Genomic DNA, 18,027 nt, shown 5'->3' with positions numbered 1-18,027 from the left:
TTTACTTACAGAAGCTGAAAGGAGGCAACCTGAGGAAAAAGTGACAACTACAATACATGACTTGAAGAAAATTGTTCTTAGGCACAATCAACCACAGTGGGCTGTGAGAGCACTGATTTGCAGTTAGGACTAGAAGGCTAGTGAGGGAAACAGTCCTTTCGCTAATGGGGGATGCCCAAAGATATGAGGGTGAAGACAGTGGAAAGTGGAGGATGCTGTCTCAGGGGCATGGCTGCTAGCAGTCCTCATGTCATGGGGAGAGGCCAGGAGGTTTCCATGTTATGGGACCAAGACCAATAAACTAGCCCCCATCTAGATGGCAACATCTTTCTTTACCTAGAACATTCCCTTTGGAAACTTGTGTTATTTATTAATATACACTTTTGAAAATTCAAATGGAAAATAATATAATAGACAGCAAAACTATAAACACTTGATCAAAAGATACCTGATTTTACTGAATGCTTTGGGTAGAAATTTTTAGCTCTAATACAAAGGCACTTAAAAGAAATACTGCCAGATACAGTCATTTTAAAATTATCTGTGTCTGAATTAAACACAGATTATTTATGTCAAGCATGAAGCCTTAATTGGTTTCTCTGAACCACCAATGATTATCTTTTTCACTGCCATTCAGTAAGAATGCAGGAAATTTAACAGATTTCAATCTTAATCTGAGGAAAACATTACTAGTAAGGTAATTCTGTATAATATAAAAACCCAATACATTCAAAATCCACATGTAAATACCTTTAAGATGTTTCAGATTATTTGGATTATTTTTAAATACCACTTGCTGCCAGAGAGAAGTGAGAACAGGATGTAGCATTTACAATTTTTTAATTTCACTTCAAAAATGTTTTAAATTATTTACTGCAGTGTTAAGACTTACTCTCCTCTAAATCTAAAAGTATTTGGCACCATAATCCTGCTTATACACTATGATTAAACAAACACTTCCAAGTTAAATTGCTTAACTGCTAAAAAACTTACCAATGGAAAACTGGAGGACAGAAGCTGTTGTTGTATTAAGGCCTGTGGTAATCTAGAAAAAGGAATATAACAAAATAAGACAAGATAGAAAGAGAGGAGGAGAAAGAGCAGAAGATTCAGGAGGAGGGAGAGTGTAAAATATAGAAAGGAACCATAAACAGAGGTTACGTTTATCCAGCGGTTAGCTTACTTCTATCGACATGTCAGAACACAGATGTATTTCTCTGTGAGATCCTCACTTAGGCACTGCTGGTACATTTCTCAGGGTCCTATCGAAAACTCTTTTTTAGTATAATTTACCAGGCACATAACACAGTCCCCTCCACTCACCCCACCACCTCCCCTCTGTCCTCATCAACAGACCTGGGGCCCAAGAGAATATCATAAAAAGTGACCGAACAAAAATTGGGACCAAAATTAAGAGCAAATGAAAAGAGTAAGAACTTTTTGAAAAATAAATAGAATTACAACAGGTAGAAGGTGCAGGATATCTTTGGGGGAAGATGAAAATGTTGTAAAATTGATTGTGGTAATGGCTGCATAATTTTGTGAATAAAGTAAAAACCTTGAACTGTATACTTTAAATGAATGAATTGTAGAATATGAGGATTATTTCTCAATAAAACTGTTACTTCCCCAAAAAGTAATCAAATTATGGGCCTAGAAATACTCTTCCAACACATTTTTATTATTTTCTCTTAGTTTCATGAAGAAGAATGCCTAAATAGTTTTCCCCCTTTTAAAAAAAGGAATGGTACCTTATTTAATTTTAAATAAATTAAAAATTTTAAATAATTAATTAATTAATTCTTTTGTTCATTCATTCATTCATTCTATGGAGTAGTGACTTTGACCCATACCAGCTTAAGTAAGATGGGAAGTAAGGTTCTCATTTTCAATGACTCGTTTGTTGGGTTTCTGACCCCATAAGGTAAGGTATGGGATGCCTCCCATGACTGCACCTCATAAAACAAAAAGTGTATAACTGTGTTTTCAACATGGCAGAAGCAGTAGACTTCTTAAATGTCAAAATAACATCCTTAGACTTGTCCCTGCACTGTGTTAGCCCCCATGTGATGGAGCCCACAATGCAGAAGAGTCAAGAGATACCCAGTTCATGAATCGCCATGGGAATTCGTGGACAAACAGTGAGCCAGCCTCTTGAAGTGCTAGAATTCAGCTGAGATGTGAATATCAAAAAGTTGAATGGCACTTCCCATTTCTACAGCACAATTTGGAAACATGACTGAGCATGTGTTTTAAATATGTGGCTTTAAAGTTCATGAAGAAGCAGAAAAGGTAGTAGAGGGGAGGGCAAGACAGCCCATTTTGTAAGTTGTCTAGATATCAGTATAGGTATCAGTTCCTAATTGATTTTAACCATAGCAAAAATCACTGGTGTCAGGATGTCAGGTAAAATTCTTTATTTAAATCTCTCATTATCACAGAATATTTAAGAGAAAGCTGGCCCACCATGCTCGGAACTGTTTCCTACTTCCTTCCTCTCACCAGAGTCATTAGGGAAAAATGCACTAATAGAATTTTCTTTAAATAACAAAAATACTAGCTCCTTTTCAAGATTCCTTTAGAAAAGGTTAGCAGACATTTGGTGCTGTCCAAAATGCCCAAAAGACATTTGGTCCACTACAAAAAGTCCTTGATATTTGGTCCTGTCCAAAGCAATTTGATGTGGACCAAACAAGCTCATGGATGTTTTGGATAGATCAAACTTCAAGGACCCTTTGGTGTGGACCAAATGTCTTATGAACCAAATGTCTCACGGATGTTTTAGACAGAACCAAATGTCCTGCGAGGTTAAAAGAAATCTGTTTTTTTTTCCCTCATAACTTTTAAAGTAAGTTCAACTTCTTATCCTCATGGGTGTTCCACTTGGAAATTTTGATCTTAAAGTCCAAAGAGGCACATGGAAATTTTAAAATTTTTTCATAAAATTGAATGAATGCTCTTTTCCCCCTCTGATTTTATGTAACTGAGTAGATTCCCAGATGAGTTATGAAACACTCCTGAATATGAGTTCTTTGAAACAATGGTATGGTATTATATAAGTTAAAAGCACCACGGCTATTGTTATTGCTAGTGCATTAAACAGACCAGAGAGTCTTTGATACTTATGCTGGGGGTGTAATAAATGATGCTTGTGTCACCTGGGTGATCAAGTTTCACAGCCGTGACCTCTGCTAGCAAACAGTAAATCACTTGAAATAGTGCCAAATTTCAATTACATGTGCTAACTGAGGGTGACCCTAGACTTCGATTAGTCATTGATTCCACACTTTTTTCTTCACTGGGGAAGCTAAGGACTGTTGACTCCCATTCTTTTACCTTTACCCATTTAGTTTATTAGTAACATTGTCAGCTATGAGAAAGAACAGGAAAGATGAAGAGAAAAAAAACAATGAAGCATTGCCTATAAAACCTATTCACCTATATTCACATTTGAGTATTATAAATTATTTATTATTCTTGAGTTCAAATATATGATTTCAGTCTGCAAAGTTATTAAGTCTTTACATGGGACATTCTGAAAACTAAAGGACCTCTTAAAGAGATTTTGATAAATATTACAGCGACTATGAATGTCTGAGAGAGAACTTTTTCCCTACCAAATCTCACTGCTCTTAAATTATCAAATAAACTCCAAATTATAGAAGATTATAGAAAATTAATATGCTGACTAAATGAATCTGAATAATTCACTGCAGGCTGAGGCTGTTCATTCTACGCTTCTTCGCTGCAAATTTTTACTGAGTTTAATCCTGTTTTAGCCCAAACTCCTCCTTGTAACTAAAATGCATTTCCAAATATGAGAGAATAATTGAGCAAATATTTTATTTTTAAAAAATGAAAAGTAACATGATTACTTTTGTTTTAAGCTCTGAGAGAGCACATTTTCTCTTAAAGGAGTGGGTAAATGAATTCCTCATTACCTTCATTTCAGACTAGCAAAATGAATCAAGCTAGGTGCCACCCCCTGAAATATGGAGACTTCCCTGAAGTAGTGAAACGTGTGAGGGCTGCACAGCAGAGCAGCAGTGGAAACTGAAATGCATGGTGTGCCCATGTGTAAGCAGGTACCACCTCTCACTGGCTCTGGGTTTTATTGAAATGAAATAGCCATTTGACTAAATTCACAAAATGGAAATGCTCTTTTAGGCATTTTAAAAAATAAAGCATTAACCTACTAAGTGGTCGGTGGTTCTTTGTTTCACAACTTCAGTAAGAATTGGATTTATGAAAAATTTTATAGATTATTTTTTTAAAAAGTGATGTTTGGGGCTGATAACTTTCATCAGTTCTCACACACCACTGTTTTAACTGGATTCAGTTTTGAAGTGCCGTGCAAATATTTGAATTTTAGTGGACAACAGCGTGTTTACTGACCACTGAATTCATCACTTTTCTTTCGATTGATCTTTCTCTTGTAAACACAACTTGGGTACAATATATATTTCTGCTCCTGGGATGCCAATATGGTATAAAAATTATTGGAAATTAGAAGTTGCCAGTGTGTAAAATGTAGATGTCATCCTTATCTTTGTTAATGTATCTTCATTCTATTCCCTTTGAGTCTACAACACAATTCATCCTAGGAAAATACTTATGACGAAATATAAATCTGTATATGTTTTTTCCTTTCTTGGATAAAGAAAATTATTTTGAATATTTTCCTTTTTAGTTGAAAGGCTGATCTCACATTAATTATATAACACAATTCAAAACTAGCCCACTGGGTGTATAAACTCTAATGCTAAATAAACTGGGATACAGTGAAACCTTCAGGATTAAATAAATTATATGGGATCAAATAAACTAGATACTTCAGTTTCTATGCTACAGAAATATGAATTCTGGTATTATATTCTTAGATATGTTTATTTCTTATTAATCAGAAACAAAAAAGAATTTACCAAGCATTTCCAGAAATATTACTGAATGGGTGAACATTCTAAAATAGGCATTTATTCTAAGCTTGATTAACTATGACAAAAATTTAATTTTGTTTTAAGGTTTATAGATAATTAATTCAGTCATGGTACATTACTTAAGATGTACTAACAAATCTATTTTTTCAAGGAGAATTTCACTACAGAGTCATATTTGCCTGCAGGAATGTTATAATATCTTGTTAAGAGTTGAATTATGAGCACCTATTATTTTAATTTGCATCCAATTAATTCTGTTTGTGTTTTAATTTCAACTAAAAACTCTTCAATTTATCAATGTTCTGAAGCTTGTATGTTTAATAGATTAAATTTATCTATTGCCATGAAAGGAGTATTCAAGTAGCATAAAATAAGAACCATGTTATAAAAACTAATTGACTTTCACAATTTGATAACTAAATCTTATTTTAATTACCTAGCAAGGTTTTTTCCTCCTTTTTACTGTGTAAGCCAGTCTTTTGGCCACTTTTTAAATTAATGAATTGGAAACATAACGTGTGATGGAGGGGTGAAAAACACAACTTTGTTACTAAAAGCTCCATCATAAGGAAGATGTGGGACAAAAAAGGAGAGGCATTGAAACTCAAGTCAAAAAGCAGAAAAGCAAAGCAAAAGAGATGTTGCGAAAAGAAAATTAGATGCAAAGAAATTGAGCTAGAAGTATAACACAACAATTGCTTTTATATTGTTTTTCAAGAATGTGAAATGAAGGTAGTCTTGGTGCCAGAAAGAAGTACCAAGTGACAACAAAAGGCTCACTAGCCACATGCTGATGGCTAGTGGTTTTATTGCTTTCAATTTAGAATGCTCATGTTTCATTTTACATATGATCCAAGGACTTACCTTTGGCAAGCAAAATCTAATCATCTAAATTAAAGTAACCTACTACTGAACAATTTGGCATAAACCAAAATTTTAAAAAACTGGTTTATTCAGTGTGCTCTTTCATTTAAAAAAAACTCATTAAAGTTCCTAGGTGGTTAGGAAACAAAGTTTAAAAATAATGTGATAAAATTGCTCATCTAATATTTTTGGCTTGCAAGGAGAAAATAAGAAGTGTAAAAGTAAAGCTTTATACAAGAACTTATAGAGTCACAAATTATTTAGCTATGATATATATATATATATGTGTGTCATATATATATGTCATGCCTGTCATACCCATATTTTTAAAAAGGCATAAAATCACAATGATGCACCATGTTTAATGAGATCCACTGATGCTGCCAATTTTATTACTGCATTCTTTATTTTTTACATTTGAAAATAAATTATAAAATCACTGCTCCTAATTTTGAGATATTTGCAATAGGACTCATAAATAATACTGCAAATTTTCATCTGAACTGGAATTGGGTAGGAAAACCTTTTGTTGGCAAAAAGTTCAGTAAAGACAATGTATTTGGAATAATGTACATAAATAGCACATACTTACCAATTCTCTTGGACCATATGGCTCACAGAAGGTGACAGCATTGCCATGCATAATTGCACCACACTGTTCTCCAGTCTCACAGTTGTTACATTCAACCCTGTGGGAACACAGAACACAACCTCAGGCTGTGAACTAAGTAGCACAATGTGGTTTATCACTCAGGTAAAGAAAGATGTAATAGTTGTTGTTATTCAGTTGAAATCAACATTTCAAGGAAGATAATGGTATTTTGTACTGTGACATGTTAAAGAAACATAAAAACAGAAAGATTTGAACTTCAATCCCAATTCTTTCAGTTACTCGTAATGGTGGGCAAGTTACTTAACCTCCCAAAGTTTCAGTTTTCTCATCTGTAAAATGAGGAAAATAATATGGACCTAAATATCACATAATTATCATGAGGATTAAATGAGAGAGTGTATATAAAACACAGAGTACAGAACCAATCTCACAGTAGGCACTTAATGGCCACTGGTATTATTATCAATCATTACATAATATACTATGCCCAATACAAGTATTTTGCTAATATGAAAGATAAGCAAAGTAATATACACTTATATAATGAACTAAAACCATATATCTCTGAAATCAAAAGGTGTTTTACAAATTTTAAACCTTTTTCTTTTGAGTTATGATTAATGTCAATGTTTAAAATAACTGTCCTCAAATAGATTTGCATGTCTATGAAATATACTATGTAAAAAATAATGGAATCAGATTGTACTTAATCCACATAGTAATATGAAATAAACACAAATTCTAATTCAAGCATATTTTGGAGACTGAGTTAATATTAACCTTGTAAATAATTCAATTAGTTGCTTTATTATTATAAAGTGAAGTGGCTAATAAAACCTTAGAACAGAATCTCAAAACTAAATATATTCATGTCTTCAGTATAAATTGACAATATGAATATTCTGGATTTGACTTTGCATATTTACAATAACAATGACAATGATTTGCATCATGATACTTCAACCTAGAATCATTACATGTACAAAGAAAGAATTATGTTTCCTCAGTCTGAACCTCAAAGCACATGAGAGCTGTATTTCATGCAGAAAGGACATTTTCAAAGACTTTCACATTCTAGGTGCCAAACATTATGGAAAGGGCACCATGCCCTTTGTTTTTGAAGATCATTGTACCAGGCCCTTTTAGCTGTTTGCTAATCTCAGAGAAAAAAGGGAGCAGGAAGCCCTATTCAAATAGGAAGAAGACAAAAGTGTGAAAAGATACCAGGTAGACCATAAAGCCAAGAGGCAGAAGCACAATGAGGAAGTAAAAACGTGGCAAAAAAATTGAAGTATTTCCTATATGTGTATTGCATGGAATAAATTATTCTAATCTTTTGAGCTGTGTTCCTATACAAAGGAGATCAACAATGTCAAGAAGCTTTGCTTTTTTAAGAATAAACAGAGAACAACTTCTGATATGGAATTTTTAAAGGTAGTACCTCAAATCTTAGTAGGAGATTTAAATTTTCTCTTGATTACTGTGAAGCAAGATTCTAATAACATGTCCTTGACATTAGAAGAGGCATAGTAGTAGCTTCATAAAGGCAACAGATATGTCTCTTGTTCACCATTTTATGCCTGGCATGTTGTATTCCATAAATATTTGTTGGATGAGTGAATAAATATAAGGCAACTTCATAAGCAGAACTATTATTAGGGCCTGAGATCTAAAGCACTTCAAATAGAACCTGGCATACGTCAAATAGAGCAAGCATGATGTAAGCGTTAGCATAAGTGTTAGCTATTATTATTATTATGGATTTCTACCACTGTCATCCAGAACAGGTATATTAGTTTTTTTCCCCCACAGGGAACCTACTACATGAACTTCTTACTACTGTTTTTCTATTCTTAAAACTACTCATTGGGCTTCTCTGGTGGCGCAGTGGTTGAGAGTCCGCCTGCTCGATGCAGGGGACACGGGTTCGTGCCCCCGTACGGGAAGATCCCACATGCCGCGGAGCGGCTGGGCCCATGAGCCATGGCCGCTGAGGCTGTGCATCCGGAGCCTGTGCTCCGCAACGGGAGAGGCCACAACAGAGAGAGGCCCGCGTACCAAAAAAAACAAAAACAAAAACAAAAAAACTACAGATTAATTTTTCCCAAGGAGTGTGATTATGATAAAAGTACAGAGAAGTAGCACTGAACTTATAGTGTGCTTCTTACTTATTGATAGATGAGGATTATTTGGCCTCCAAGGCATTGTGAAATGGCTCAAAAGAAATACAAGCTTTGACAGAGAGAAATTAAAAGATTGCTCAACCCGCACAATGACTATCTGCCATTTTCCTCCAGTGATTCTAAACTAAAAGCATCATTGTTGATGTGAAGTCCGAGGTCTGACATTTGAATCCTCATAGCAATCATTCGATCCATAAATATTGATCAGCACTCCCCAAATCAACTGTATATCAGAAAAACTGTATCTGTATAAATACATGTATTACAAGTCTCCATCACCTACAGTTTTGATTAAATAGGATTCATGTGCAGCCTAGGTATCTGTATATTGTTTAAAGGTTATTCTAGCATAGGTAGCCTACAGCCTGGCACTCAGGAACCAGTGAATGGACCACAGATGTTTGATGTGTTAGGAGAACCACTTCTATTTTGTGGAATAACAGGAGTTAAAAAAACAATAAACACAAGAAAAAGGCAATCAGATACAGCTTTGTCCCCACTTGGCTCAAAGACCCCTCTGGACCTTTCTTTGTTGTGCTGTATAGCTCCAGAAACTTAAAATAAAATTACAAAGGCACTGGTACCCTGTTGAAACTTAAAGATTCAGAATTACCAGCTATTATTTACTAAGTTGATGCTACCTGGAGGTACAATGGCTTCATCAAGGATTGATGAAACAAATCCGTTAGCTTCTTGTCAAGGTCTTTTAAATGTCCTTTGCTTGAATTTCTCACAGTATGTCTGGGTTTGTCAACATAATTTATTTTGAAAGCACATCCCTCTGGGTGGTCAAATCCAACCCACTCTTAGATGCCAATGGTGTTATTTATTCATTTATCATTCATTAATTCATTCTTACAATTAACAACCATATGTTGAGAACCTATAGGCAATATGATGAGCTTTAGTGGTACAAAGACCAAAACAAAAACAGTATTATTTTCTTCCAGGAGTTTATACTCCAGAAGGAAAGGCAGGGAAACAAGCACACAATTAAAATATAGGGTGCCAACGCAATGATAGCTATTTACTGCATCCTATTATGTGCCAGATATTCTAAAGCCTATTTGAATCTTTCAACTTCTCTATAAGATAGTTTTCAGTGTCCTCGTTTTACTAATAAGAAAACTGAGCTCCAAAGAAGTTAAGCATTTGCTCGAATCCTACAGCTGTAAAGTTGACAGACTGGCAATCTGGACCCAGGACTTGCTAATTCCAACACCCATCACGTTTTCCATAGCTCTTCACTCCTTATAACAGGAGTACGCGCTGGCTGTGATGGTACCTAACTTAGACTAAGGAAGTAAGGGAGAGCTTCCAAAGGAGGTGGTCCCAGAACTGGTCCTGAATGAGAAATAGGAGTTAGTCAAAGAAGAAAGGTGATGGTGTCATAGGGCACAAGGAATGCAGAGATTATGATACAAGTGAAACTGCTACTTCAGTGTGTTAGTGTGCCTGGAACCACACTGGTACATGAAGAGGGTGGCAAAGGATGGGGCTAGAAAGTGGCAGCCAGTTCATGGAAGGTGTCATGCGCCATTTACCAAGTGATAGATACTGCACTAGGAACTCTAAAAACAATGCCTCAATTAATTCATATATCCCGCCTTTATTTTTATCCACATTTAGAGGACGCTAAAACTGAGATTTAGAGACATTAAATGATTGTCCAAGGTTACACAGATTGAAAATTATAGAACTGGGATTCAAACCCCCACTATTCTGCTTCCAAAGTCATGATACGATCCAACTTTTAGGAAAATTACTCTAACAAATAATGGATTAGCGGTAGAAAAGACTGGACTGTTGATATAACACAAGTAGGACACAATAGTGCCTTGAAATAAGGTGGAGATGAAGAAAAGAGTATCACTTTTTAATAGAAACATAATATGATCCACATATTTAATTTTCAACTTTCTAATGGCTACAGTAAAAATAAAAAAGGATAGGTGAAATTAAGTTTAATAATATGTTTTATTTAACCCAGTATACTCAAATTATATTTTAACATGTAATTATACAAAATTATTAATGATATATTTTACATTCTTTTTTTTTATAAAAAGTCTTCAAATTATGGGGTGTATTTACACTTACAGCACATCTCAATTCAGACTAACCACAGTTCAGGTGATTAATAGCTGCATGTGACTAGTGGCTACCATACTGGACAGCTCAACTCTAGGGAATTACAGGGCTTGGAAACTGACTGCTCTTCTGGTTATGCTGACAACTGGAGATGACCAGCTGACAATGATTATATGTATTTGAACTTCAGGGAAAGGAGACCAGCACTGACAGGACAATTTAAGATATGGCTGAAATCATAGGAGTGCATATTATTGGGGGCCAGGGGGAGAGGGGAGGATATACTAAGTGAGAAAAGTAGAGGTCCAAGAATGGATCCCTGGGGAACAACTATATCCTTAGTCTGGTTTCTGGAAAGCTCCAACTATCATCGTGACCCTTCAGTGTGTATCAATCTGAGGCTATCCCTGCATACTTTTCCATGATTATTGGCAGTGGGTTCATTTCTGTTCATGTTCCTAACAATCCTATTATTTTTGTGCTGCCCATCAAGGTGACTTTTCTAACAGTGAGTCTATAATATGACCTTCCTAATATTTTTTCTACCATTAAAGTTAAGCATTGTACAACCACTTACATGAATGCCATCATCATAAAGGAAACGAAAAATCACAAATTCATGATGAACACAATGACTCTGATGGAGGCCAAATAATACAAAGGGCAACTAGGAGTCATGGCTTCCCAGAAGGAAATAGTGATCCATTTCAGAAAAACAAGGTAAGTTTTAAAAACCTACACATGTTAATAAGCATCCAAATTTCAAGAACAGGAATTCTTGGCTCATCCCGGAATCTACAGCAATGCCTAAGTGCTCTGAGTTCTGCCCTCATGTCTTTCTCAGAATGCCCCTGCGTCTAACAAGTTAACTTGGTTGAGTAGGGTTAGGTACCTAACCCCAATGGGTGCTCTCTGCAAATAATACTAGTAGTCTAAAATTCTACTCTTCCCTTATGAGTCGTTCCTAAGAATAAGGGTTCAATTTGCTGGATAATGAGCAGTCCAATTTTCTTTAGGCTCGGAGCAAAAAAAAAGTGCTATTTATTTCTAACATTTAAACTGTGGTCTCCCAACCAAATTTTCTCAAGAAAATGATGGGCTCTATAAAGTTAGGTAACATATTCTTCAGAGATTGGTGGGAAGAAGAAGTTTTAAATAATCCCAGTTAAATAGACTTTTATTTTTCAATTTAAAAGGAATGTGACCTCCCAGGCTAAGGATTAGAAATGAATTGCTTCTCTGCTTAAAAGTAATATCGAATATTTCTCTAATCTAAGAAAACTTGCCCCCTCTTTTTCTTCTTCTCAATATGAAAAACAGAACATAAGAATCTGACAAATACCACAGCCCATCATACGAATCGCCCACCTCAAAATATAATCTGCCATGAACAGTATGATTAAAAGACAATTTAAGGGAAATGCTTGTTATCCCCGAAGACCAGGCAAAGCCTGAATATATTGAGCCCTCTCTGAACCTATTTATCACATGCTTAGGTACCACATGAATCTCACCTATTACTACAGTTCACAAGTCATTGGTCATTCGAGTTAGAGGGCATCTGAAGTATCACCGAGTCTCATCACCCCCTGTCATTTTACAAATGACAGAACAGGACTAGAGGCTAGATTCCCTGACTCCTTGTCCAATATTCTTCCTATTCCACTCTAATGCAGCCAAGAAGAGAAAAGAACTCTAATTCTACAAAACGCACGTGCATTTCAAAAATGTTTGTCATCATTTTTACTGTCAGAGTTTATCTGGAAGAGCTACAATGTCTTTTCTTAAAAGTTCTTTTTTCATTTATAGGATAAGGGATTTTGCTTTGCTAATGAAAATGTACAAAAATAAGAGAAATGTCATGGACTTCACAGAAAATGTTCAGAATGAATTCACTGGACTAAAGTACATAATCAAATTCAATATTCCTTTGGTTATGTACATCCTTACATAATTCATCCCTATTTTATATACACACTATCACACTACCATTTTTTCACTAACAAAAACATAAAGGAAACGAACAAACAAACAAAACCATAAAGGAATCAGTAAGGATGAAGGCAGGTACTTGTTGACCAGCACATCTAGGGTCCAACTGGAAACATAAAAGAAAAAGAAATGCTTTGAACCAAGATTTGTTTTTCACTCTAACAAGCTCCTTGGCAGTTTGAAACTTATCTTGGTGTCAATTCTCCGTCTTTGTTTTTTATCATTTAGGTGGCTGTTTCTGTTTAGGAATTATATGCAATGTGCATTTGTGTTATAGAGAGCACACTTCTGAAGGTATAATTCTGTTTTTAATCATGACTTTAAAATTAATAGGCTGGAAAACACACCAAAGCCCCTGTTCAGGAGGCACAGAGGAAGCTGGAGTGAAATGTCCCTGGAGTGCCCCACAGTGCCCATGTCCTGCAGTGACTCACACAGGACTTTCAGGACACTGGAAAGAGGAGGAGGATTAATGAGAAAATTGGGCTCCTTCACACAACCACAGATTTATGAATGGATGGTGGTGACATCATCCTGATAACAATAAATAAATAACTAAAATATTATTTTCTCAAGAGCAGTCTCATTACGCAACTCATTCTTCTTTTTAGATCAGAGTGAAATCACTCAGCCTTTAGTCAGTTACTCTGCTGAAACAAGTTAATCACCTGGAAACTCAGTGACAATCAGTTATCATCAAATTCTCATTTGAGATACATGCCGTTTGTCCTCAAGACTGAGGACATCGTATTATCTATCCATAGTTTATTGCCTCTGAAGGATTCAGTGTCTGGTATTCTATGAGTCGGAACTGTCTATTCACTAGCATTTCTGAACAGAGATATTAAAATAATTTTAATATTTGATCTGATTATAAAAAGTATATTAAAAAATGGAAAGAGAAAAGAGAAATCTCTTATAATTCCTGACCCAAAGATAACAAGTCTCTTCCCCCAGTTACAGCTCACACTGCATGTGTTGACACCATCTGATGTGTGGGTCTGCACAACAAGGCCAGATCAGGGACTGGTGTATCCACCAAAGTAAATAGGACCCTGCCAGCCCTGTGGGAGCTGGGCAGTCAGCTGACTTCTGGAGACGTCGGAGCTCCTTGTAATTTCCACTCAAACCTCAACAAGGAATCAACTATATACTCCAATAAAAATTAAAAAAAAAAAAACCTCAACAAGCAGAACACTCAACTTTTGACCATATTTTATAGCAAAGAGACAATGTTTTATAGTAGAAAGGCATGACTATTGTGAAAGATCAAGCTTAAAAAAAACCCTCGTGGGCTTCCCTGGTGGCGCAGTGGTTGAGAGTCCGCCTGCCGATGCACAGGACATGGGTTCGTGCCCCTGTCCGGGAGGATCCCACATGCCGTGGAGCGGCTAGGCCCGTGAGCCGTGGCTGCTGAGCCTGCGTGTCCAGAGCCTGTGCTCCGCAATGGGAGAGGCCACAACAGTGAGAGGCCCACGTACCGCAAAACAAACAAAACAAAACAAAACAAAAAAAACCCCTCGTAAAATCCTCTTCTCTTTGTAAATGTGGAATATTTTTAGAAAAACAGCAAGGAAAGTTCACTCTATAAGACTGAGAATAATATCACCTTCAACAATGTCATGCCTTTTTTCTAAGGAGCTAACAAATGCTCTAAATGTGAAAATGACAAACTCCATTTATAGCTCATTCTTTCTCATTACTTCTCACTGAGGAAGGTAAGAAAACTCTTCCTATTTCACCAGGGAGTTTAAAAATTTGATCTTTCCTTTGCTAGCAAGTATAATGGCAAATATTATTTGGATTAAAAATAACTGTTCTATACCCTACTACTGCATGCAATATTCTGACCTCCTACTATGCTGAATTCCACTACATACTGCTTGAGGAAATATTTTCTCACTTGTTTCAAATGTACTTGACATTTAATTCCATTGAGTGAGTTCTTATTTTTGTCATGTAAAACAGATATTAAAGAAGGAAATAATAAGCCTCCAGATTCACACCTTATTTTATTAGTAGGACACCTCCTGGTTAACCTTTCTATTGTAGATGAAGCTTTCCCCAGAGCAATTACATCATGGTAAGAGGAAGGAGGGGGAGGAAGCAAGAGACGAAGGTTAGAGGAGAGTTTAATAATAAGAGAAAAAAGTTATTAACAAAAGAGAAGAGAGAGTGAGAGAGAGTAGAAAAAGGTGAGGTCAAGAGGGAAAAGATGAGAGAAAAAGCAGAAAAAGATGCACGTAAGATCAGAATATTGGACCATTAAACCCTAAAAATCAAATTATAATTCCACAACCCCAAAATACAGTGATATATCAGAAGTACTGGCAAAGGTGTGTCATCCGATAAAATATTTATTTTGCCAGACTTTTCTCACCTACTCACGATCTCCTGTAGTCACCTGGTCTTGAAAACTTGTAAGGTGTATGTTCCATGTTACATGGGTAAGCCTATTTGGTGATATGTCTTCCAAGTGATCAGTATTACAAAAAAGTCCCTTGGACGTCCTTCAGCAGTGATGTGGAGCCTTTGATGCCCGCGGTTTGTGTTCCCCTTCACCCAACACTGTCTTCCAAGTCTTACTGCCCATTGGCCTGGTGGACATTGAGCAAAGTGGATGCACATTTTTTTTTTTTTTTGCAGTACGCGGGCCTCTCACTGTTGTGGCCTCTCCTGTTGCGGAGCACAGGTTCCGGACGCGCAGGCTCAGTGGCCATGGCTCACGGGTGCAGCCGCTCCGCGGCATGTGGGATCTTCCCGGACCGGGGCACGAACCAGTTTCCTCTGCATCGGCAGGCAGACTCTCAACCACTGCGCCACGAGGGAAGCCCGTGGATGCACTTTTATCCAGTTTTTTCCCAGTGACATTGTTCATCAGACTTATTAATACTTTGTTCTGATTACCTGGAAACTCCATTTACATTGTGGTTCTCATACTTGGCTACTAAATGGAGTCCCCTCTGCTGTAGTTCTCAATGGGGGCTCCAAGATACTAAGGAACTTTGAAGTAGTTTTACTCTTCACTTGACTTCTTTTCTCTTATGAGCTAATCTACTAATCACTGAATAAATAAAGCTCCAGCCAGAATAACTCACCCCTGAACTAAAATTTCAGTCTTTTTAGAGTCTTTATTCAGATAATTATTTTTCTCAAAGCAAATAAACTTTAATAAGCCAAGTCACCAAACTTTTTGCTCCATTTCTGAATAATTTCTCCAATAAATCTGTATTTTCAAGAAAATATTACATGCAGCAGAGTCTGTGATCTCAATTTCTCTAGTCCTGTAGTATGATCTTTTACATATAAAAATGGAGATGTCCTAGTCTTTTCTTGATTCAAGCAACCCTATGCAATGCCAGCCACAGCTTTAGCTTCCTTAGCTGTAAATTGTGGGGCTTTCTGTATGATAAGCCAATTGACAGACATCTTCATTTGCCATAGGATCTGAGACAACTTCATCTGTGTCTTTCTTCTTGATTTCTCATATCCCTGTTGGCATCACAACTTATTCATCTAAGATGCTTCTTCTGACGAGCGATTCTTGTTCTTCCCTGATCTCTGCTGAATAGAACATCTCTGCTATTATTATTGTGCTGGAGGGGAAACATCTGTTGTCTTCTAGTTGCTATTTGTCATCATGTTTTCTAACAGTCCCAACATTTCCCACTAGAACATCAGAGCCTAGTGATATTATAGCTCTGGATGCCTTCTGTGATCTTCAGGAAACAAGCATTAAAGGGATAATCTGTTAAGCAAAATGAAGATTCCTTCTAGACTTTGTAAGTGCTTAGAGAGTAAAGACACCTCTTAAGAAAACTTAAAATGTTTTTAAAAATTCATTCACTTTTTTAGTTCCTTTAACTCTCTCTCTCCCTCTCTTTGAACTCTTTTTAACCCAAGTTATGAATCAGAAATGTCTCCTATTTCTTAACTTTTCTCACTGTTTTTTTCATTACTGTTGAAATTTTTAAAAATTTATTTATTTTATTTTTTTAGCTGTGCTGGGTCTTCGTTGCTGCGTGTGGGCTTTCTTGCGGGGCAAGAGGGGGCTACTCTTTGTTGCGGTGCATGGGCTTCTCATTGCAGTGGCTTCTCTTGTTGCGGAGCATGGGCTCTAGGCATGGGCTTCAGCAGTTGTGGTGCATGGGCTCAGTGGTTGTGGCTCGCGGGCTCTAGGGCGAGGCTTTGTAGTTGTGGCGCACGGGCTTAGTTGCTCTGAGGCATGTGGGATCTTCCCGGACCAGGGTTCAAATCCGTGTCCCCTGCATTGGCAGGCGGATTCTTAACCACTGCGTCACCAGGGAAGGCCCTGAAATTTTTTATTGAGGTAAATTTGCACACAGTGTAATATATGGATCTCAAGTTTTGACAAAGGTGTACATCTATGTAACCCATGCTCCCTCAAGATTATATATAATGTATTAATCACCCCAGAAATTTCCTCATGCCCCTTCCCAGTCAATTCCCCATCCCTGAAACAATCACTAATCTAATTTCTAGCACTTTAGATAATTTTGTCTATTATAGATTTTGTATAAGTGAAATCATACAGTAAGAACTATTTTCGGTCTGCCTTCTTTCATTCAACATAATATTTTTAAAATCCAACCATGTTGTTTCAACTATCAATAATTCATTCCTTTTTATTGCTGAGTAGTAGGCCACTGAATGGATGTATCATTGTTTATCCATTCTCCTGTTTCTGGGTACCTGGGATGTTCCCAGTTTGGGGCTAAGAGGTGTATTTCTTTTTAATTAAAAAAATCAAGATTTCTCTCCATTCATGTGGAATACTGGCAGTGTTTATATCATACTAAAATAGTTAATACATAAAAAGAAACTATGGGGACTTCCCTGACAGTCCAGTGGTTGGGATTTTGCCTTCCAATGCAAGGGGTGCAGGTTCAATCCCTGGTCGGGGAGCTAAGATCCCACATGCTTTGGGGCCAAAAAGCCAAAACATGAAAAAAACAAAGGCAATATTATAACAAATTCAATAAAGATTTTTAAGAAACTATAAAAATGGGGGGCTTCCCTGGTGGCACAGTGGTTGGGAGTCCGCCTGCCAATGCAGGGGACACAGGTTCGTGCCCCGGTCCGGGAGGGTCCCACATGCTGCGGAGCGGCTGGGCCCGTGAGCCATGGCTGCTGAGCCTGTGCGTCTGGAGCCTGTGCTCCGCAACGGGAGAGGCCACAACAGTGAGAGGCCCGCGTACCGCAAATAAAACCCCCCAAAAACTATAAAAATGTAGTTGAGACACAAGTAGTAAATGCTTAAGTGAAATGTTGAGATAGAGCGTATTTGTAGGTTCTTTCTAAATTTAGTTATATGAGGTTTTTCTTC

The 18,027-nt window shown here is 36.8% G+C and overlaps 1 protein-coding gene across 2 annotated transcripts in view; it reads right to left on the bottom strand.

Moving 5' to 3' along the window:
• RELN (reelin) overlaps positions 1-18,027 on the bottom strand; it is a 519,854-nt gene that overhangs the window by 248,453 nt on the left and 253,374 nt on the right. For both annotated transcript variants that reach the window (XM_029233992.1, XM_029233993.1), the window contains exons 7-8: positions 6,394-6,490; positions 994-1,045 (exon numbers count right to left, since the gene is read on the bottom strand). In XM_029233992.1, coding sequence (XP_029089825.1) covers positions 994-1,045; positions 6,394-6,490 — 149 coding nt within the window. The remainder of the gene's footprint in view (positions 1-993; positions 1,046-6,393; positions 6,491-18,027) is intronic.

This window comes from Monodon monoceros, unplaced genomic scaffold (genome assembly GCF_005190385.1).
Source record: "Monodon monoceros isolate NGI ecotype Baffin Bay Population unplaced genomic scaffold, NGI_Narwhal_1 Super_Scaffold_2, whole genome shotgun sequence".
Taxonomy (NCBI): domain Eukaryota; kingdom Metazoa; phylum Chordata; class Mammalia; order Artiodactyla; family Monodontidae; genus Monodon; species Monodon monoceros.
Note: the sequence above shows the minus strand (reverse complement) of the source record. Positions and strands in the feature narration are given on the sequence as shown.